Source organism: Nycticebus coucang, chromosome 14, assembly GCF_027406575.1.
Source record: "Nycticebus coucang isolate mNycCou1 chromosome 14, mNycCou1.pri, whole genome shotgun sequence".
In the NCBI taxonomy this organism is placed as follows: Eukaryota; Metazoa; Chordata; class Mammalia; order Primates; family Lorisidae; genus Nycticebus; species Nycticebus coucang.
This window is the reverse complement of record NC_069793.1, coordinates 66,659,320-66,682,944: the sequence shown is the minus strand read 5'-3', so window position 1 is coordinate 66,682,944 and position 23,625 is coordinate 66,659,320. Positions and strand designations below refer to the sequence as shown.

General features: G+C 40.2%; 1 protein-coding gene and 1 pseudogene across 5 annotated transcripts in view; both read left to right on the top strand.

The window, feature by feature from the left end:
- RAB6A (RAB6A, member RAS oncogene family) overlaps positions 1-17,586 on the top strand; it is a 97,732-nt gene extending 80,146 nt beyond the window's left edge. For all 5 annotated transcript variants that reach the window (XM_053560637.1, XM_053560636.1, XM_053560635.1 and 2 more), the window contains 2 exons: positions 12,908-12,974; positions 15,546-17,586. In XM_053560637.1, coding sequence (XP_053416612.1) covers positions 12,908-12,974; positions 15,546-15,610 — 132 coding nt within the window. In that variant the 3' untranslated portion in view covers positions 15,611-17,586. The remainder of the gene's footprint in view (positions 1-12,907; positions 12,975-15,545) is intronic.
- Positions 17,587-22,658: 5,072 nt separating this feature from the next.
- Positions 22,659-23,374, top strand: LOC128564526 (NADH dehydrogenase [ubiquinone] 1 beta subcomplex subunit 8, mitochondrial-like; annotated as a pseudogene).
- The last annotated feature ends 251 nt before the right edge of the window (positions 23,375-23,625 follow it).

The window sequence follows — 23,625 nt, the reverse complement described above, 5'->3', positions numbered from 1 at the left end:
ATATAGATATTGTCACTGCTTTCTAGAGTGAGACTTTTTTTAAAAATTAAATCATAGCTGTGTACATTAATGCGATCATGGGTAGAGTTAGATTTTTAATGCATAAGCATAAATAAAAGAATTAAAAACATTTGTATAGTTATGGAATTGGTACTGCCCATGTATAATGCACATAATTATTTTACCCTTAAAAATTTGGGCAAAAAAGTGTACATATACACGACAAAAAATATGGTAGGTTGTCTGAGCTTTTGTATGTCTCTTCTCCCTCAGAATATCGATAATTCATAAGTTTGATCATTTTCGGTAGTCCTTGACATCTGAAAGGCTTTGTTCATTTGTTTTTATTCTTCTTTTTTACTTTTTGTCTGACTGATTTGTTTCAAAGGACCTGTCTTAAAGTTCTGAGATTTTTTTCTTATGCTTGATCTAGTCTTTCAAATGTGTTCTATATTTCTTTCAATTAATTTTCATCCCCCAAATGTATGTTTTTTTTTTTTAAACACCTGTGTCCTTGATCAGTTTCTCATTCGTGTCCTGAATTGATTTTCTGATTTCTTTGATATTCAGATTTCCCTTGCATCTCATCAAGTTTCTTTGAATCAGTGTTGGGAGTTCTTTATGAGGCATTCTTTATGATTGGGATCCTTTACTGGACAATTGTTGTGGTCATCTGGCAGTGTATTTCCTTGCTTTTTCATGTTTCCTGTGTCTTTATGTTGATTTCTACATATCTGATAGTTATTGTTCCAATATATTCAAATTGCTTTCTAAGGAAAGATTTTTTTTCTTGAAGATGTCCATATATGTTGCTGGTTGAGTAACACTGTGGCTTTGATTTTGAACGCTTAGAGGTTGCTGTGAGTCCTGTGTACATCATGGCACTCTACTGAAGGCGGTAAGGTGAGACTCTGTCTCTACAAAAAAAAAAAAAAAAAGAAACAGTCACTAGCAGTTACTAGTTGAAGCTGAGGTGAGTTTTGCTGAGGACTTGAATGCCAGCCAAGACAGTCTTTGGGCTCCACTAGTGACAGCAGTGGGCTCATTGTGCCTCATTTTAGGCCACAGAGCAGCTTATGCTGGCAGCAGTGTTAGTGTGTCCTGAAGACCAATTCTTGGGCCTTCAGGTGCCTTGCTCAAAAGCTAGTAGTTGTAGTAGAGAGCTAGGTGTATGAGTGGGTTCTCAGGCCCCTGAATACCTAGAATGGTATGAAAGGTAGCAGTAGCAGTGATCGAGCCCCTCACTAGGACCCAAGTGGTCTGTGTTGGTGATGCTGGTAGCTACAATGGATTGGGCAGGCTAGTCCCCAGTCCCTCAGCTGCCCATAATAGGGCAGTGGGTATTGCCCTAAGTGTGCCTAGGAGAGCTTAGTCTCCACTATCTCTTCCCTCCTGGGTGGTTAATAATTTTCTTAACTGGAGGTAATCAACAGAGGGAAAAGTAACATCCTTTAAATCATTAGAGCTTTATAAAAACTCGTCCATGTTTATAGTTTTCATTTTTGCCACTGTATTTCCCATCCTTTCATACTTTGAACTATTAAGTAAGGCTGAATTGTCACTGATTTCTTCCTCAAAACATAATGTTTCGTGGTTCCCTATCTTTGCTCATGCTATTGTTCCCTTTGCCTAGAACACTCATATTTTTTTCTCTTTTCTGATTCCTAAGCCTTCTTAGTTTCAATTTAGATGTCAGCTGTTCAACATCATTTTTTCTGACATTTACCCCCTCATCCTTCTGTCTGTGATAAATGATTCTCTTTGTATTTCTGTACATCCCCCCGATTCTTGTGAAACCAGTGTCATTGCTTATCACAACGTATTGAAAATCTTTCTTTCATCAAAATTATATATTCCCAGAACCTAGAGATGTTCTTGGAATATAATAAGTAACTGAATACATGGGAGCCATAAACAGTTAAAGAATTTCAGTATTTATAGGAGACTGTTCTGGTTTTCTCTATTAGAGACACTTTGATACAGGTATGAGCTTGTTGTTTATATGGCTATCTTTTTCTGGGTTAATAGCATTGCTGTATACTCCTAGTTCTGATTCCAAGTAATCTTACAGATTTGGAGGCCCTAGAATTATCAGAGCACTACTGGTAGCTAGTATCTTCATGATGTTTGATCGCTTCTATGTTTATTTAACTCTGAACGTGTTGAGAAAACAGGGTAGATTGTTCATTTATTATTTTATAGGTAACATAGTTTTTTCACACCTTTATTAAAGTATATTTTACTTACTGTAAAATTCATGTAAGTATACACTTCAGTGACTTTTAATAAATTTATAACATTATGCAACCATTACTACAAAATCTTAGAACATTTTCATCATTAGGCATATAATTTTTTCCAAAAGCCTCACCCATATAGACAGATACAGCTATCTAGTGATAACGAAGAGAGATTTTTTTTACAGAACAATGTTGTCCTGAATTCAAAACCTATTTGCTACTTGATTATTTCCCCTTATTTAGATGGTATACCTGAACATCTGCTTTTGTTAAAATCCCTGATTCTTTTTTTTTTTTTTTTAGAGAGATAGAGTCTCACTTTATCGCCCTTGGTAGAGTGCTGTGGTGTCACAGCTCACAGCAACCTCCAACACCTGGGCTTAGACAATTCTCTTGCCTCAGCCTCCCGAGTAGCTGGGACTACAGATGCCCACTACAACGTCCGGCTATATTTTCGTTGCAGTTTGGCCGGGGCCGGGTTTGAACCCACCACCCTTGGTATATGGGGCCGGCGCCCTAACCCACTGAGCCACAGGCACTGCCCAAAATCCTTGATTCTCACTGGAACTTGATTTTGTTGTCTTTTAAATATAAAAGTAACCAAAGTTACTATTTTTAATTTTTGGAACTGAGCTTACTTTTAATCGTTTTTGTAGCTCTCTTTGTAACGCACAAAAACTATTACTGTTTTTATTTTATAGGGAGTGTCAGTATATTTCTTATTGTTTTTTTTTTTTTTCATTTTGTTGTCTTTTTGTTTGTTTGTTTCTGTTTTTGTTTTTGAGACAAAGTCTCACTATGTCACCCTCAGTGGCGTCACAGCTCACAGCAACCTTCAACTCTTGGGCGTAAGCGATTCTCTTGCCTTAGCCTCCCAAGTAGCTGGGACTATAGGCGGCCGCCACAATGCCCGGCTATTTTTTGGTTGTAGTTGTCATTGTTGTTTGGCAGGCCCAGGCTGGGTTTGAACCCACCAGCTGCAGTATATGTGGCTGGCACCCTAGCCGCTGAGCTACAGGTGTTAAGCCTATTCCTTAGTGTTTTATTTCAGCATTTAAAGACCATGCTTTGTCAACTTATACAATTCAGTCAAGAAAAAAAAATCCTAGAGCTCTCTAATAAGAAAATAAAACCAAAAAAGAACTAAAATCTTATATTTAATTAATAATCACATTTAAATAATAGGTTAAATGGCCAGGCACAGTGGCTCACACCTATAGTCCTAGCACTGTGGGAGGCTGAGACATGAGGATGGTTTGAACTCAGGAGTTTGAGACCAGTCTGAGCAAGAGTGAGATCCTATCTCTACTAAAAATAGAAAAAATAAACTGGGCGTTCTGCTGGGTACCTGTAATTCCAGCTACTCAGGAGGCTGAGGTAGGAGGATCACTTGAACTCAGGAGTTTGAGGTTGCTATGAGCTAGGCTGAGGCCATGGCACTCTAGCCTGGGCAATAGAGTGAGACTCTGTCTCCAAAAAGGAAGAAGAGAAATTCACAATTAATACAAAACCACCTAACGTACATGGAATAAATATTATACCTTCAATATTAACTTTAAAATCTTTCTTTATTACTTTCTTCCCCAGCACATTATTATAATATCTAGATGCTTAGATACTTGTTGAATGAAAGAATGAATCCATATAACAGTCCTCTTATTAGCTACTGTTATTGCTCTGATTTTAGAGAGAAAATCTGAGGCATAAAAATTAAATAACTTTTCTAGAATTCCCTAAATACTGTATGCTAAAGCCATTTAATGTACTTAGTGTTTATCTTATTTAATTCTCATAATATGTCTTTGAAGTGGGTAGGTTATATTCATTTCACTCAAAGAGAATCAAAGTTTTAGAGGCCAAGTAACTTACTTAACATACCTTGAAGGCTGGGCATGCATGGTGGCTCACTTGTGTAATCCTTGCATTCTGGGAGGCCAAAATGGGAGTATCCCTTGAGCTTAGGAGTTGGAAACCAGCCTGAGTAAGAGCGAGACCTGGTCTCTACTAAAAATAGAAAAACTAGCTGGGTGTTGTGGCAGGCACCTTTAATCACCACTACTCAAGAGGCTGAGGCAAGAGGATCACTTGATCCAAGAGTTTGAGATTGCTGAGGAGCTATGACAACACTATGGCACTTTACCTAGGGAGACAGAGTGAGACTTTGTTTTAATAAATAAATGAATGGATGAATAAAAAACTAGGAAAATTAACCATAAAATTAACCACTCTGTCTCTAAGAAATAATAAAGATTATAGCTTGAACTAGATTTTGAACCTTGGTCTACTTAGTTCCAAAATCTATGTTCTTAACCTCCACATTGTTTTCTCTCTTTCAAATTTAACCTCACCCCCAATTTAACCTTTTTTGCTTCACATCCCTAACACATTAGGACTTTAATTATCACTGAATGAGGGGTGGCACCTGTGGCTCAGTGAGTAGGGTGACGGCCCCATGTACTGAGGATGGCAGGTTCGAACCTGGCACCAGCCAAACTGCAATAAAAAAATACCCAGGTGTTGTTGCGGGCACCTGTAGACCCAGCTACTTGGGAGGCTGAGGCAAGAGAATCGCCTAAGCCCAAGAGCTGGAGGTTGCTGTGAGCTGTGACGCCATAGCACTCTACTGAAGGCGACAAAGTGAGACTCTGTCTCTAAAAAAAAAAAAAAAATCAACTGAATGGGCAGAAATCCATATATAAGATGAATATCAACTAGTCGAAAGGGGAATTTTTATATTGACTAGGCTTTATTCAGTCATTAATTCACTCAGGTATCTGTTGATCACCTCTTACATACCTAGTTCTGTTATGTTGTAGGCACTGGGAATACAGTAGTGAACTAAATAAACTAAATTTGTTCCATGTGGAGTGTACATTCTAGTATGGAGAGTCAGACAGTTATTGAAAATATAATACTTTGGGCAGCACCTGTGGCTCAGTCGGTAAGGTGCCGGCCCCATATACCGAGGGTGGCGGGTTCAAACCCAGCCCCAGCCAAACTGCAACCAAAAAATAGCCGGGCATTGTGGCAGGCGCCTGTGGTCCCAGCTACTTGGGAGGCTGAGGCAAGAGAATCGCTTAAGCCCAGGAGTTGGAGGTTGCTGTGAGCCACGGCACTCTACCGAGGGCCATGGAGTGAGACTCTGTCTCTACAAAAAAAAAAAAAAAGAAAATATAATACTTTGGGAGGTTATAAATTCAGTAGAGAAAAATACAGATGAGTACTCGTTCATGGGCTGATGATATACTGATGTTTTATAAAGTGTAGCTAGGGAAAGTCTCTGATAAGATGATATTTGAGCAGAGACCTGAATGAAGTGAGTCATTTATATATCTGTGGAAGAACATTCCAAGCATCAGGTGCAATGAATCACTTGGCATGTTTAAGGAACAGTAAGGAGGATTACTAGAGTTAAAGTGAAGGGGGAGGTAAGCAATAGGAAATGAGTTCACAGAGAGAGTTCTCAGGGACAGAGCTCTAAGACTAAGTAGTATATGGTAAGGATTTGGGCTTTTATTCCCTGTGAGAGAGGAGACTATTTCTATCAGAGATTTGATATGATCTGACTTACAATTTAAAATAAATTGTATTTTTAAAAAAAAGCTATAGAGGATAAGGGTGAAGGCAAGACCTATTAAGAGTAATTGTATTTAAAAAGTACAGGTGATAAAATAATAAATTTTTTGTTGAAGAAATACTAGACTACCAAAATTAAAATAGAGAACTAGCTAAAAAAGTCAAGAAATAACTTATTGAACACTCATATGAGAATTATGATGCTATATAAAAACCAAGTTTACTTTATTTTTTTTATTTTTTGAGACAGAGTCTCAAGCTGTCTCCCTGGGTAGAGTGCCATGGCGTCACAGCTCACAGCAACCTCAAACTCTTGGGCTTAAGCGATTCTCTTGCCTCAGACTCCCAAGTAGCTGGGACTACAGGTGCCCACCACAATGCCCAGCTATTTTTGTTGATGTCCCTGTTGTTTAGCAGGCCCAGGCTGGATTCAAACCCACCAGTTCTAGTGTATGTGGCTGATGCCCTAGCCACTGAGCTACAGGGGCAGAGCCAATAAAGTTTACTTTCATAATGGGAATTTTTCTGTAAGTTGGTGGAACTGACTAACTTAATTTGCTCTTTGAAGAATGGAATTTCTTCTTATAAAATACTTAGTTAATGTCATAAGGGAAGAAGTTGTAGGAATAATAATTTTATATTGAAATCTTCTCCAGGATTAAAAATATGTATATATTAAAGAGAATTCCCTATTTATTTGACAAAAAAAAAATTCAGTTAATATATTAATGTGAAATAAACCCTGTTTGCACCTTGATTTCTTTGCTAAAAATGTGAAATAGTAAAAATGAAGTAAAAACCAAAAAAAAAAAAAAATATGTGTATATATTACCAGCTGTACTGGTTTCATACTTAGTCATCTGTCAGAAGTAAGTCTCTGTTAGCATATCCTTGGCATTTATGAAATAGATTTTTATTTAATAATTATTTAAAACAATTTAAACCTCTGGATTTTCTTTCCTGTCTTACATATATTTCTGCAAGGATAGAACTTGATTTTTTTTTTTTTTTCTTTTTGGTTTTTGGCCGGGGCTGGGTTTGAACCCGCCACCTGGCATATGGGACCGGCGCCCTACTCCTTGAGCCACAGGCGCCGCCCAATTTTTTTTTTTTTTTCTTAAACAAAGAGGTAAGCTTGGCTTTTGTAAAGAATTCTCTTGGTCCATTTTGGGATGTCCTGAGTTGAATATAGGTTAGTAATACCAGTTCTTTTAATCTAATTGGAATGAATATATATATATTTTTTTTTGGTTTGTTTGTTTTTTTTGAGATAGAGTCTCACTATGTCACCCTTGGGAGGGTGCTATGGCATCACAGCTCACAGCAACCTCAAACTCTTAGGCTTAAGCGATTCTCCTGCTTCAGCCTCCCAAGTAGCTGGGGCTATGGGCACCTGCCAAAACACCAGTTTTTCTGTTGTTGTTGTAGTTGTCATTGTTCTTTAGCTGGCCTGGGCTGGGTTCGAACCTGCCAGCCTGGGTGTATGTGCCCGGTGCCTTACCCACTGAGCTACAGGCGCCATACCTAATTGGAATATTTTGAAGGAGCCACCAGATTCGTCAAAACATTGGTTAAAACTATAGATAAAGTTTTTTTTTTTTTTTTGAGACAGAGCCTCAAGCTGTTGCCCTTGGTAGAGTGCTGTGGCATCACAGCTCACAGCAACCTCCAACTCCTGGGCTCAAGCGATTCTCCTGCCTCTGCCTCTCAAGTAGCTGGGACTACAGGCACCCACCACAATGCCCGGCTATTTTTTGGTTGCAGCCGTCATTGTTGTTTGGCAGGCCCGGGCTGGATTTGAACCCGCCAGCTCAGGTGTATGTGGCTGGCGCCTTAGCCTCTTGAGCCACAGGTGTCGAGCCTGGATAAAATTTTTAAGTCATAAAAATGTATTAAGTTTTTAATGTCTGATTTGGTGCCTGTAGCACAGTGGTTACTGCGTCAGCCACATACACCAAGGTTGGTGGGTTCGAGCCCAGCTCAGGCCAGCTAAACAACTGCAACAAAGAAATAGCTGGGCATTGTGGCGGGCACCTGTAGTCCTAGCTACTTGGAGGCTGAGGCAAGAGAATCGCTTAAGTCCAAGAGTTCGAGGTTGCTGTGAGGTGTGACGCCACAGTACTCTACCAAGGGGGCAACATAGACTCTGACTAAAAAAAAAAAAAAAAGTTTTAATGTCTGTCATTTGGATATAATAGTAATATTTCACAAAGCAAGTTCTTACCGGGGATGATTAGCTATTTCTTCACATAGCACTTTCCTTAGTGCTTTTCCATATAGAAAGCACTAGGTAGCATGAGATAAAACTATGACCTTCAAAATCTGAGCTCTGCCATTAATTTGGTCTATAGCAGATACTCTCTTTTGCCCCAGACTTTCATGTAATGGTATTATTAATATTTTCTACATGAGTAAATGTGAGAACTAGAATGAGAAAATATGTAAAGATTCTGACAAAGAATTCAGTGTTAGCTTTTTTCTTCCCTTATTTGATTTTATTGCTTCATGTTGCTTACAAATTATGTTTACAATATTGGAGGTTTGTTTTGTTTTTTTTCTGTGTTGCCCAGGCTGGTATCGAACTCTTGAGCTCAGTCACGCTCTACTCCCACCTCAGCCTCTTGAGTAGCTAGAGCTATAAGCATCCACCACCACACCCAGCTACAGCATTACTTTTTAACCGTGGCTGCACGTGGATCTCTTAAATCCAGAGATCTTTAACTAAAACATTGATGGTGGCTCAGCACCCGTAGCACAGTGGTTATGGCGTCTGCCACATATACCCAGGGTGGCAGGTTCGAACCCAGCCCAGGCCAGCTAAGCAACAATGGCAACTGCAACAAAAAATAGCTGGGCCTTGTGGTGGGCGCCTATAGTCCCAGCTACTTGGAAGGCTGAGGCAAGAGAATTGCTTAAGCTCAAGAGTTTGAGGTTGCTGTGAGCTGTGATGCCAGAGCACTGTACTAAGGACAACAAAGTGAGACTCTGTCTCCAAAAAAAAAAAAAAATCATTGATGGCTCAGCCTCATTCCAAACCAGTTTAATCAGTCTTTGGGGGTGAACCCCAACCATTTGGTGTTTTGTTTGTTTTTACACTTCCCAGATAATTCTGATGGACTGTGGGTATTGAGAACTAACTACTGGTCTGAAGGGAAGGATGTCACATATAACCTTTCAAGAAAAGAAAGTTTACTGAAGTATTTCTTTCAAGTTACTTTTAAATGTGAAAATTAAGATGGGGTGACCTATTGGGTCACTTTAACCTATTACTCTTCTCTGTCTAGGTTTGTTGCTTTCTTTAAGTGTATATCTCTCTGATTAATGTTATCTACCTATTAACCATTGGCAACCACCATTCTATTTTGTATCTCCGAGAATTTGATTATTCTAGGCAACTCATATGAGTGAACTCATTAATATTTGTCCTTTTATGTGTGGCTTCTTTCATTTAGCATAATGTCCTCAAGATACATCCATATTAGTATATGCCAGAAGTTTCTTCCTTTTTAAAACTAAATAATTCATACTATACACATACACACACACACATATGTGTGTGTGTGTGTGTGTATATATATATATATATATATATATATATACGCACACACACTATTCAACACTTGGGTTGTTACACCTTTTGGCTATAGTGAATGATGTTGCTATGAACATTGATCTACAAATGTCTGTTTGATTCCTGCTTTTAATTCTTCTGGATGTATACCTAGAGGTAGAATTGCTGGAATAAGAAGATGTTGTGAAGCAGTGTGTGTCCTTCCTTCCTCCCTTCCTCCCTCCCTCCCTTTCTTCCTTCTTTCCCTTCCCCCACTTCAATCCACCCACTTGGACCTCCCAAGTGCTAGGGTTACAGGTATGAGCCACTGCACCCAGCCAGTATATCATTACTTTAAGCCCATTTTACAGATGAAGGAACAGAGGAACAAAGATTACATTATCTGTCACATAAGTAATCTACCCAGAGTGCAAACCCAAGTTAACTACTGATTTCATAGTAGTATTGAGTACATTGGATACTTTTTTTTCTGTTCTTGAGATACTTTACTAAGAAGAACATGTTCCACCTCCATCCAGGTAAACATAAAAGATGTGAAGTCTCCCATCTTTTTCATGGCTGCATAGTATTACATGGTGTACCTATACCACAATTTGTTAATCCATTCATTCATGAGTCCATGGGGAATTGTTTCCATGTCATGGCAATTATGAATTGGGCTGCAGTAAACATCCTGGTGCAGATATCTTGTTTGTAAAATGATTTTTGATCATCTGGGTTTATACCTAGTAGAGAAATTGCAGGATCGAATGGTAGCTCTACTTTTAGTTCCTTGAGTATCCTCCAAACTTCTTTCTAAAACTTGCATTCCCACTAGCAAAAAATTTTTTTAGAGATGGGGTCTCGCTGTGTTACCCAGGCTGGTCACGAAGTCCTGGCCTTAAGTGATCCTCCCACCTTGGCCTCCTAAAGTGCTGAGACAGGTATGAGCTACCGCATGTGGCTCTTCACTTCTAATGCTAGTACTTTTGTGGTTTCCACTATATCTATAGTACAGTTACTTCTTCCATTGAAGTCTTAAATCCTTCAAAGTTACCTTCTTCCAAACTCCTATTAATGTGAATATTTTGACCTCCTCTTATGAATCATGAAGATTATTAACAGCATCTGGAATGGTGAATCTAGGCCAGGCGTGGTGACTCACGCCTGTAATTCTAGCATTCTGGGAGGCCGAGGCAGGTGGATTACCTGAATTTAGGAGATTGAGACCAATCTGAGCAAGAGCTAGACCCATCTCTAAAAATAGCTGGGCATTGTGGCAGGCACCGGTAGTCCCAGCTACATGGGAGGCTGAGGCAAGAGGATGGATCACTTGAGCCCGAGAAGTTTGAGGTTGCTGTGAACTATGATGCCATGGCACTCTACCAAAGGTGACAGAGTAAGACTCTGTCTCTAAAAAAAAAAAATAGAATGGTGAATCCTTTCCAGAAAGTTTAAAATTTACTTTGCCCAGATTCATCAGAGGAATCAGTATGTATGGCAGCCATAGCCTCATGAAGTATATTTCCTAAATAATAAGACCAGAAGGTCAGAATGACTCTTTGATTCATGGGCTGCAGAATTGATGTTGTGTTGGCTGTCATGAAAACATTAATCTCCTTGTACATCTCCATCAGAGTTCTTGTATGACTGGATGTATTGTCAGTGAGCAGTAATATTTTGAAAAAAGTTTTTTTTTCTGAACTGTAGTTCTCAATAGTGGTCTAAAAATATTCAGTAAATCATCTTGTAAACAGATATGCTATCTTGGAGGCTTTGTCGTTTTATTTATTGAACATAGACTAGATTTGGCATAATTCTTAAGGGCCCTAGAATTTTCAGAATGGTCAGTAAGCATTGGCTTCAGCTTAAAGTCAGCAGTTGCCTTAGCCCTTAACAAGAGATTCAGTCTGTCCTTTGAAACTTTGAAGCTAGGCATTGATTTCTCTCTAGCTATGAAAGTCTTAGATGGTCTCTTCTTCCTGTATTAGGCTTTTGCTTATGGTTCTGTTATGACTGGTTTCATCTTCTATCCAGACCGCTAAAACTTTCTCCATATCAGTAATAAATCTATCTTACTTTCTTATCATGTAAGTATTCACTGGAGTAACAGATTTAATTTCCTTTAAGAACTTTCCCTTTGCATTCACAACTTGGCTAACCATCTGGTGCAAGAGGACTAACTTTCAGCCTATCTCAGCTTTTGACATGCTTTTCTCACTCGTAGCTTTTGATTTAAAATGAGATATATGTAACTTTTCCTATTACTTGAACACTTAGAGGCCATTGTAGGGTTAATTGGCTGATTTCAATATTGTATCTCAGAGGGTAGAGAAGCCTAAGAAGAGGAAGAAAGATGAGGGAAGCCAGTTGATTGTTTCATAGTTACCATGAAGTCTGACAATTAAGTTTGTGAACTCATCCTGAAGAAAATGCTATGTGCTCATTGCTGAATATCACTACAGTCACCTTCAAGGTATTCACCTTGGCCATTTGGTGTCTGTAGTGATAGTCAGCAACAAGGCACGTAGCACTTTTTCTAGGATGAGTTTGCACACTTTATTGTCATGCCTTGTATACTTACTACCTATTTGCAATACTAAATAGATGGTTGTTTTTAGCTGATGCTTGAGGGGAACGCTTTTTCTTTCTTTTATAAAATGTATTTTCCTTTGGTCAGGCATGGTGGCTCATACCTGTAATCCTAGCACTCTGGGAGGCTGAGGTGGGTGAATTGCTTGAGTTTTTAGGAGTTCGAGACCAGCCTGAACAACAGTGAGACCCCATCTCTTAAAAAAATAAAAATTGCTGAGCGTTGTGGCGGGTGCCTCTAGTCCCAAGTACTCGGGAAGCTGAAGCAAGAGAATCCCTTGAGTCTACGAGTTGAGGTTGCTGTGAGCCCTGATGCCCTGGTGCTCTACCAAGGGTGACAAAGTGAGACTCTGTCTCAAGAAAAAAACACGTATTTTCCTTTACACTGTATTCTCCTTATGAATAGACGCAGGGTGATTTATTGGAATTTTTCCTGATGCATAAAATTCGTAGTTGACAAAAATGATATTCTTCTTTTAATTCATGATCTAATGCTAGTACACTAGACCTTCAAAAAGATTAGAATTGCCTCACCTTGTATTAATTAAATTTGTATAAACTCTTGCTAGCTTAAAAAAGGCATAACACCCCTCCTGAAGTTATCTAATACAGTTATCAGTTTATTTTGTTATTCATTTAGATTTTATAAGTATTTTATTTTTGTGCACAAAATCAATAGCTTTAATAGTCATTAATTGTTATAGCATTTATTCTTACATCTAACATGTTCCTCACTTAGATTTTAGCAGCATGAAAGCATACTAAATATCTATTCATTCTATAAATGAATATATGAAAAACAGTTTGCCAAATACAAAAAGGTATAAAGACATGATCCCTACTTTTTGACTGTTGAGATAAGACACGAACAAATAGCTATGAAATACCAGCAAAAATGTCATTTGCTAAATTTTCCCTTCCAGCTATCACATTTCTCTCTTTCCCACAGCTCTTCCGACGTGTAGCAGCAGCTTTGCCTGGAATGGAAAGCACACAGGACAGAAGCAGAGAAGACAGTATCCTTTTTGTTTAATCAGAAAATGTTTATTGTTAAAACTGGTTTTTAGAGCCCTACTTGGTTGGCTAAGGAATTTTATGCTATTGCCTTTCATTACCTTTCCTTTTTATTTTCCTTTTCTTTTTTTTTTTTTTTTTAATGCCATTGCCACTGGCGCAGTAGCTTATGCCTGTAATCCCAGCAGTCTGGATGGCAGAGGTGGATCATTTGAGTTCAGTAGTTCAAGACCAGCCTGACCAAGTACAAGACTCTTTCTCTACAAAAAAAAAAAAATAGGGCAGTGCCTGTGGCTCAACAGAGTAGGGCGCCTGCCCCATATGTCGGAGGTGGTGGGTTCAAACCCAGCCCTGGCCAAAAACTGCAAAAAAAAAAAAAAAAAAAATAGCCAGGCATTTTGGCCAGTGGCTGAGGCAAAGGGATCTCTGGAGCCCAAGATTTTGAGGTTGCTGTGAGCTATGATGCTACAAAAAACAAACAAAAAAAATACTATTGCCCTTTACAGTCAGGAATTGATGTAGCCAGGTGTTGTGGCGGGGCGCTTGTAGTCCCAGCTATTCGAGAGGCTGAGGCAAGAGAATCACTAAGCCCAAGAGCTAGAGGTTGCTGTGAGCTGTAACACCACGGCACTCTACCGAGGGTGACAAAGTGAGACTCTGTCTTAAAAAAAAAAAAAAAAAAGGAATTGATGGCTTAGGGACATAGAAAGTGAGATTTTCTTTACTTTTTTTTTTTTAAACATGCTCTCTAGAAAAATAAAAACTCAGAGGTTTTTTTTTATAGCAAATGAGGGTTGGTTATCCAAGTGTACCCTTCATGGCCTGCTGCTCACTGTAATTTATCGAGGGTTTTTGTTTGCCTTTTAATGAGCAGGAAACTCTTAGAATCCTTGTCTCCTTGCTTCTTCATTTTGAGTAACCTGGACTCTGGGCTTTTCTTTTTTGAGACAGAGTTTCACTTTGTCGCCCTGGGTAGGGTGCCGTGGCATCATAGCTAACGGCAACCTTAAACTTCTGGGCTCAAGCGATTCTCTTGCCTCAGCCTCCCAAGTAGCTGGGACTACAGGCACCCACCACAATGCTCGGGTATTTTTTAGAGACGGGGTCTTGCTCTTGCTCAGACTGATCTTGAACTCGTGAGCTCAAGGAACATTTGGGCTTTCTACTTGACATAGGCAAGAAATAAAGTGGCCGTCTCCTTAGGGAAGCTCTTAACTACAACTTGGACTTTACCTAACAAATGCAAACAATGTAACCTAATTGTTTGTATCCTTATATTAATCTGAAATTAAAAAAGAAAGAAACTGGCACTCTATCATGGACTCTGCTTTCAGAAATGGAACATAATGAAGGACATCTCATATTAGTTACTTTGAAGGATTTTGTATTTTATTTTTTTCATTATTTTATATTTATGTTCTAGTGTTTCTCCGTATCCAGACATTTTTTTAAGCTATGGAATACATGGCATTTTGTATTCAACTCTTCCCACTATAGCCATGCACTATTGTGCCTAGCTAATTTTTTTTTGGGGGGTGGGGGGAGACAGGGTCTTGCTATGTTGCTCCAATTGGTCTTAAACTCCTGGCCTCAAGCATTCCTCCCAGCGTGGCCTCCTAAAGTGGTAGGCTTACAGGTATGAGCCACCAACCCAGCCCTGTATTACTTTTAATGGCATAAGCTGTTCTACTGGGGTTTTTTGTTTGTTTTATTTTTGAGACAGAGTCTCACTATGTTGCCCTCAGTAGAATGCTGTGGTGTCACAGCTCACAGCAACCTCAAACTCTTGGGCTTAAGTGATTTTCCTACCTCAGCCTCCCAAGTAGCTGGGACTATAGGCACCCGCCACAACACCTGGCTATTTTTTTGTTATAGTTGTCATTGTTTAGCTGGCTTGGGCCAGGTTTAAACCTGCCACCCTTGGTGCATGTGGCTGGTGCTGTAAGCACTATGCTATGGGCACCAAGCCTGTTCCACTGAGTTTAAGTTCCTTTTTTGTCTTTTTTTTTTTTTTTTTAATTTACAAAGGCATAATTTTATTTCTCACAATTCTGTAGTCTGGGAATTTCAAGATCAAGGTGCCACCAGATCTGGTGGCTGATGAGGGCTCTCTCTGCTTCTAGGATGATGCCTTGTTACTATATCCCCTGGAGTGGATGAATGGTGCATCCTCACATGCAGGAGAGACAGGAGGGCAAAGGGGCAAAGTTCTATTACTTACTAAATTTTTTTTATTGTTGGAACTACATTGTAGGCTACTTTCAGATTTTTATTAACAGTAATGAATTCTTTAAGGAATATCATCTTCATAAGCAACATTGTCTCCATATGGTTTCTTGCTTCAGTAGAATAATTTCCTTAGGAAAGATTCTTATAAATAGGACTTGTACCTTATTCTGACCTTTACTGCATAGAATAGTTATAAGCAAGTTTATTCCATTTGAGGACTTTGTATGATGAGGTAGCTACATAGAAAATAGTGACTGTGTAGGCTCTTAAGTAAGAAAGGAATCACTGTTGAGCAGAATTGGAATTATACATTGTCATTTATACCTCCTTAACTTTTGCTTCAGTGATTGACATAAAACTGGAAAAGCCTCAGGAGCAACCAGTCAGCGAAGGAGGCTGTTCCTGCTAATCCCCTGTGGCACCTTCAACCCTTCTTCAAAAGCTCACTGCTTTGGCCCCCTTACTCTTTCATTGACTGCAGTGTGAATATTGGCTTGAATCTTTTCCCTTCAGTAATAACGTATTGCAATTCATCATTGCTGCCTGTCTCATGGAGATGATCTATTAGCTTCACAAGCACAAAAAAAGTCAGTGTCTTCATTATTTATATTTTACAAAAAGCCAAAAGATTCCAGCATATTCCAGTGATAACTTTAAAAATTAGATACATTTTCTTAACATTTTTTCCTTTTTTAATGTTCTGATAATGTACTTCAAATGATGGAAATCTCAGCAGTATGAGTGGCTTGGTTAAGGAGCAATATGTTCACTGCCTATTTGATCTCGTGCTGCTTTTTCTCAACTCCCCTCAAGTCCATTCCCTGTTCTTACCCTCCCTCTTTTCCTCAAAACAAACGAGGTGGCAAAGCAGCAGTCAGACTAAGCCCATTGGAATTATCCTTCAATTTTACAAACACTACTTGCTCTGGGCCATGAGCCAAGGTGTACAAACTTCTTATTGCACACTGATATAAATTACTTAGACGTTCTTCGTGGTCTCAATGCAGCTATCATGGTGGGCAATGTTTGGATAAAAAAAGTGTTTTGGTACATCTTCAAAATGAGTAATGAACATACTGAGTATTTACAATAGAGGAACATAAAATATTTCTGACCAAAACGAATGACCCTTTCACATGTGCTTTATTAGACTCTGGGAGAGAAAAGTAACCAAGTGATTCAGACAAGTTTTTAATATTTAATTCTTCATGGTAAAATCGTCAAGTTCTAACAAACTATTTCTCCCAAGGTTTTCAAATTATCAAGATAGAGATACTCTGTTTGTTTAAAAACAAATCTTTAAGCAGTAGGTTTCACTTGGGTTTTCACTCTTTTTTTAAAATGCTATGCAGGCAAGGTACTGTAAAAGTCAAATTCCTTTAAGAAGAACCAGTGGAAGAATTTAGATTTGGCACCATGATCAAAATTAAATTACTAAACTAGTAGGAATAATGATGTCTAAAGCTTACCAAGAAAAGAACTCTTGGCAAAAAAGCAAATACTTTGCTTAGGACATTTGAGGTCAAATTGAAGACAGAAACTGTTCTTTTGTAAGCCCCTAGAGGCAGATCAGAAAAAGCATACATAGAAGAAGAAAAGAGAGAATGGAAATAAAACTCAATATTATGCAGCTTAATGCCTTATTTTTTAGCATTTTTTAAATGTTGGGTCTTTCAGGCTGGTTTTGCTTTTTATTAGATCTGTATAGTTTGGTTAATGAACTAGTGATTTAGTTTTATATTTAAGCTACAATTAATCTTTCTTCCTTGGTGGTATTTATTTCTTTGCCTTTTTTTTTAAAAACTACTTTCAATTTTTAGATGTTTTATTGAATCTAGTTAGAGCTTCATCACCATGGCAATATGTATTTCCCTTAAAACACTGCAAACAATTCTAATAGGAGTGCACCCTTTTAATCTTTACTAGTTATTGTGAGATTGCTGTGTAAGTTAATAAATACTTTGTAAATACATTGTTTGCAGGAAGAAAATTTCTGAGTTTACAGCTCAGGAAAAGCCTGCTGAATTTATGTTGTAAGCATTGCTTAACACAGTATAAAGATGAAAAGACAACAAAAATATCTTCATACTTCCTCATCCCCTCATTGTAACAAGATGCTTAACTGGGAGAACCTTAGTCCCCTCTTTTTCCTCTTCCTCTTCCCACTTATTGTCACCTTGTAATATTCAGAGAGCACTTGGATTATGGATCTGAATAGAAAAATGCTTTCAGATAATCATTAGCCCACATACCAGTAACTTATACTTAAAGATGGGATGGAGTTGTAAAGTGCTTTTATAATACAATATTATTGTTAAAGGCAAGGGTTGACTGTTTGTTTTATTTTGACATGGCATGTCCTGAAATAAATATCAATTCAATATGACAGATGGGTCATATCTTTATTCGGAAGAAGTTATGATTTCTGACAAGGGGGTGATTGTCTTCCTACACTGTTCCATTTGATTCTTTTTATGTATCTTTAAGAAAGTAACTAGTTATGCTGCTTTTAATATTGGTCTTTTTATTTGGCTTGGGGTTTCTTCACTTGAAGCAGTGAAATGTGTTCATAGTCCAGGGTGTTTTTTTGTTTTTTGTTTTTTTAATAAACACAATTTTGCTGCCAAAAATATATAAATAAACCTTAAAAGAAAACAGTTATTGACTTGGTTTCCCATTCCTGCCAAGGCGGTAAGGTAGCATTGCTTCTTACTCCCTCCCTAGAAGAATTATAAAGGGAGCATGGAATCCAGAAAAATAACAAAACAGCAACAAATGTAAGAAATCTCCAGGGAGTCAGAAGACTGTTGTTTGGGGTACGGGATAGTGACTGCAACTTGAAAGGGCTCTGGTGGAGACAGTAATGGGATAGATCAAGTATATCAAGAAAAGTATTTTATTTGCTTTTTTTTTGAGCCATATCTCACTGTCACCCTGGGTAGAGTATAGGCGTCATAGTAACTTAATGCAACCTCAAACTTCTGGGTTCAAGCAATCTTCTTGCCTCAGCCTCCCAAGTAGCTGGGACTAGGCACATAGCACAATGCCTGGCTAATTTTTCTATTTTTAGTGGAGAAAATTTTCTTGCTGTAGGTCTCAAACTCCTGAGTTCAAACAGTCCACCCACATAGGCCTCTCAGAGTTCTAGGATTACAAGTATGAGCCATGGAATCCAACAGAGAAGTATTTTAAGTTCTACTTTTGGTTTATCACTGTTAATCATGCCTTTGCCTTTGGACAGGGACCCATGAACTATGGCCTGGTGCCTGGTACCTGTTCTTAAAATTTAAGTTTTTGAAATTCAACCATATTTTCTCACTACAAAAACAGCTTAATAGTTAATAACAGGCACAGTGGCTCATGCCTGTAATCCTAGCACTCTGGGAGGTGGGTGGATTGCTTGAGCTCAGGAGTTTGAGACCAGCCTAAGCAAGACCTCCTCTCTGAAAAAATTAAAACATTTTAATAAAAAACAAAAATTAAGTGTGAAAAATTCAATGGTTGAAATAAGGTACACATAAGTGGAGGAGGATAATTGTATAAATGGCAACATCTAGTAGCAATTCCAGAAAGATAAAAACAGGAAGAATTAAAATATTGAAAACAAAGAATTTTGAATATGGTATTTATTTTTTTAGAGACAGGGTCTCACTATGTTGCCCAGGTTGGAATCCAGTGTCTATTCACAGGCATGATCATAGTACACCACATCCTCAAACTGGGCTCAAGCAATCCTGCCTCAGCCTCCCAAGCAGCTGGGACTAGATGGGTGTACCATTGCACCTGCCTTTGAATATGGTGCTTGCAATAAGTATCTGTGGGTGGGCGCCCATAGCTCAGTGGTTAGGGCGCCAGCCACATACTGTAGGGCTGGTGGGTTTGAACCCACCCCAGCCTGCTAAACAAAACAAAACAAGGTAGCTGAGCATCATGCGAGCACCTGTAGTCCCAGCTACTAGGAGGCTGAGTCAAGAGAATCGCTTGAGCCCAAGAGTTGGAGGTTGCTATGAGCTATAATACCACAGTACTCTACCGAGAGTGAATTAAAAAAATACATATTATCTGTGCATTTTCTGAATGCAGCTTCTGAAATGGTTCCTAATCTCTGCTTCCTGGTAGTCAATCCCTGTATGCTCCCCGTCCCTTGAATGTAAGTTTGACACTAGTAACTTGCTTCTAAAGAATAGAATACAGCAAAAGTAATAAGGTGTCACTTCAGAGATCAGATTATGAAGACTATGGCTTTTGTATTCACACCACCTTTCTAACTCTTTTATGAAACATGTTTTTATTTTTTGTTTTGAGGCAAAGTTTTACTCTGTCACCCTGGGTAGAGTGTTGTGGCATCATCATAGCTCATAGCAACCTCAAACTCCTGGGCTCGAGCAATCCACTTGCCTCAGCCTCCTGAGTACTACAGGCATGCACCACCCCACCTGGCTAGTTTTTTCTATTTCTAGTTTTTCTATTTTAGCTCCATCTATCTGCCTCAGTCTTCCAGTAGAGCTAGGATTACAGATGTGAGCCACCTTGCCCGGCCCAACCTGCCATGTTGTGAGCTGCCTCCAGAGAGACCTACATAGCAAGGAGCTGGGAGTAGTTTCCAGCCAGCAGCCTCCAAGAAACTGGGGTCCTAAGTAAGAAACTGAATGAAAAAAAAACCAAGGAGTGAAAAAATATTTGCAAATTGCATATTTGATAAAGGGTTGATATTCCAAATACATGAAGAACTCTCATAATTGATAGGAAAACAATTCAATAAAAAATTGGTAAAAGTACAGGGATAGGGCCTGGAATTTGCATTTCTGTTTTTTTTGCGGTTTTTGGCCAGTGCTGGGTTTGAACCCGCCAACTCCGGCATATGGGGCCAGCGCCCTACCCCTTTGAGCCACAGGCACCGCTCTGGAATTTGCATTTCTAATAAATACTCAGGTGTTGTGGATTATGTTGGTCAGGGGATCTTCATTTTGGGAATTTCACTTTCAATTTTGGGTCTTCACTTTTGATCTAATTAATGAATAAATTATTTAAAAAAAAAAGATTCAACCAGATGGACACTTCACCAAAGAAGATAGAAAAATGGCCTAAAAAAAGGCACAGCTCCTATAGCTCAGTGAGTAGAACCCCAGGCACATACACTGAAGCTGGCAGGTTCAAGCCTAGCCTGGACCTGCTAAACAACAATGACAAACAGCAACCAAAAAATAGCCAGGCGTTGCAGCAGGCACCTGTAGTCCCAGCTACTCAGGAGGCTGAGGCAAGAGAATCGTTGAAGCCCAAGAGTTGGAGGTTGCTGTGAGCTGTGATGCCACGGCACTCTACCAAGGGTGACATAGACTCTGTCTCAAAAAAAAAAAAAAAAAGGCCTAAAAAGGACATGAATGGATGTATGACATCATAGTCACTACAAAAATGCAAATTAAAACCACAGTGAGGAAATCCTGGAGGGGGGGAGACAAGAAGGCTGACTGAAGCCAGCTTTCCACAGAGGCTCCCATCCAGAAGGAGAGTTAAAGGACAGAAATTTAGCAAGTAACCTGGCGGATTAGAGCTACGCCAAGAGAGAAGGTTGAAGAACGCACATCAACCCTGCTGAGGTGAGCTGCGACCCCAAGGATACAAACGAAAGATAACAAAAATCCATCACCAAGCAGATGGGAGTCCCCTCCCCCATGAGAAACAGCTTGGAGTACCCCCATAAACAAACAAGCAGAGTTCAAAAAGTCCTCCCATTATATCCCACGTGAGAGACCCTCTAAAAACTGGACCTACTTCCCCTACTACGGTGCCATGGCAGTCTCCTGCCAGGCATAAAACTATATATTATCTACCTGCAATGCTGAGCTCCCAGGATTCCCTTCCACTCACTCTGAGGTCTGGAAGCCTGTCCCTCAGGAGTCCAGATTCTTGAGTATTATCTCGAGAGGTGTGGACAGGGCATGGACTGCTGCTGGCCAGTGCTGATTCTGCGCCACGGGAGTGAAGAGAGGACAGTCGGCTGAGAGGGAACCACACAGGAGTGGCGGTGCCCTGAGGCACAGGGCAGCAGCCATTTTTGGCAACAATAGGGCTCACCCCTGGATATTACAGAGTCACACCCCCTGTCTCTCTGGGCAACCAGAGGAGGCTGGGCATCTTCTCCGGTGGCAGCCACAGGCAGGAAAGATTTGGGATGGAAACACAGGCCCCGTAAGTAAAGGGTTTGCCTGAGGCAGTACTGGCCTGGGTGGAGCGTGGGGAGTAGAAAACGCAACTGCAGAGCCAGCAGATTCCCAGGGTGGGGCTGACCCAGAGGACGGCTTTACTGAGCCTAAGGCGCACCCAGCCCCCAGGGGATCAGCCCAGACAAAGGAGGGCAGGAGGCTAGAACTAACAGCTAACTGTGCTGCAAATACAAACTACCAGGCAGCAGCACAGACAAGGCCTGAAGCACAGGTTCTGTGAACTCAAAACAGCTTCTCTAATGCGGGGAATTTAGCTGGGACAGAAACAAATTCCGCAAAGTTGTTCTGTCAGTAACATCAATAAGGGGCAGGGCTGGAACTGAGTGAACAGCTCCAGCCTCCATCAAGCACCCGAGGTTCTCAGGCCTCACCTCCCCCTGCCGGTTAGTGGCAGAGACCAGCGCCCTGGCTGAGGAGATATAGATCTCCCTGCAATTCAGGCAGGTGCAAATCCCTGGAGTATCTGCTCATTGGAGGCAACTGGGTCACAGCCCTGTGGGGTTAACAGTGACTGGGTGTGACAGAGGTGCAAGGTGGGGAAGGAGGCATCAACTTTCCCAGACTAATCTATTTGCTGGGTGGGTCCTCCTGACCTCACGGAGCACTGGAGCAAGTCATATTTGAGTTGATTTGTCAGCAGACCCCTGCAATCTAGTTGCCAGAGACCTTTAAAACTCTCCCACCTGAGACAGGTGCTGACTGAGAGAATTGATTTGGACCTCTTGAACTGGACCAATCGCCCAAGGACTATCCAAGTGGTACCCTGGGTGTGTGGTTGTAGGAAGGTTGGATTTTCCTTTTCCAATTGTTGCCTGTGGTGGGCAGGGTGACTTAATTGCTAGTATTTCTCCACAGCTGAGACTTAAACCCAGAGTAACTGATTCACTAGGGTCGGACAGAGACCAGCTGAAAACAAAACAGAGCCACTTAGCTCCACCACACCAAGCAGGTCCCCAGTTTCTCAGGCCACAGCACTGTACAGATCCTTCAGGGGAAAAGGTACAGACACCAGTCCCAGCTTTTGAGCAAAGGGCTGGTTAATCACTACTCCTGAAGCCCCAAACCCAACTTTTCTTTATCCACTCATCTAGTCAAATGGTGTAAAATAATCATGGGGTGAAATCAGCGGAAAAACTCTGGTAACATGAATAACCAGAGTAGATCAACTGCCCCACCCCCAGGAAAAATATGGCAGATGTAACTGACGATCCCATTCATAAACAGATGGCCGAGATGTCAGAAATCGAGTTCAGAACCGCAAAGAAGGTGAAGATGGTAGCAGCCAGGATGCGGGTCCTGGGAGTCCTGGGAGTACAATGGTTGCAAAGAGCAGCCCAGAACGTGGTGCCATTAGGTGCACGGACAGCCTCCCACATTACCAAGGATATGCTCCTGGGGCCCTATCCTAAGATGCCAGAAGAACGGGCACCGCCATCAAGAAGTATAATATGCGTGTAGAACACTATGAGCCTTACCTGGATGATGGCATGGGGGTATGGTGACTATCCAAAGCTCCCTAACCACTCACAGCACAAGAGGGATCCCTAGTATGACTGGGACCACCCAGACCTGAGGTTGAACTGGGGTGAACCGATACACTGACACCTAGACATGTATATCAGGAACCATATGGACATGTCACCCACACCTGTTTCTTGGAACGTCATGTATAAGCAACTCTTTGGCTTTGCGGCCTTCAGGATTTTTCATGTTCTGCATTGGGAGATGTACCCCACCTACCAGCCCATGGTGCCAAAGCAGTATCCTTATAATAATTTATACCTGGAATGAGGGGGCAATCCTACCAAAGAACCTGAGCCAGTAGTTCCCTATGAGATCTGAAGAGGCTTCATGGGCTTTTGTGCTCTCTAACTAGGACTCCCTCTTTCCTGGAAATTTAACCCTTTTGAAATCCCTAATAAAATTTAGTGCTGTGGTAAAAAAAAAAATCGAGTTCAGAGTTTGGATTGCAAACAAGATTAATAGAATGGAGGAAAAGCGTGAATTGGAAATTCAAAGAGAAATTCAAAAGTTGTCTGAAGAATTCAATGAATTTAAAGACAAGATCACCAAAGATTTTGACACATTGAAGCAAGAATTTGCAGCCCTCAAAGATCTGAAAAGTACAGTAGAATCCCTCAGTAACAGAGTGGAGCAAGCAGAAGAAAGGATTTCTGACATTGAAGACAAAGCTTTTGAA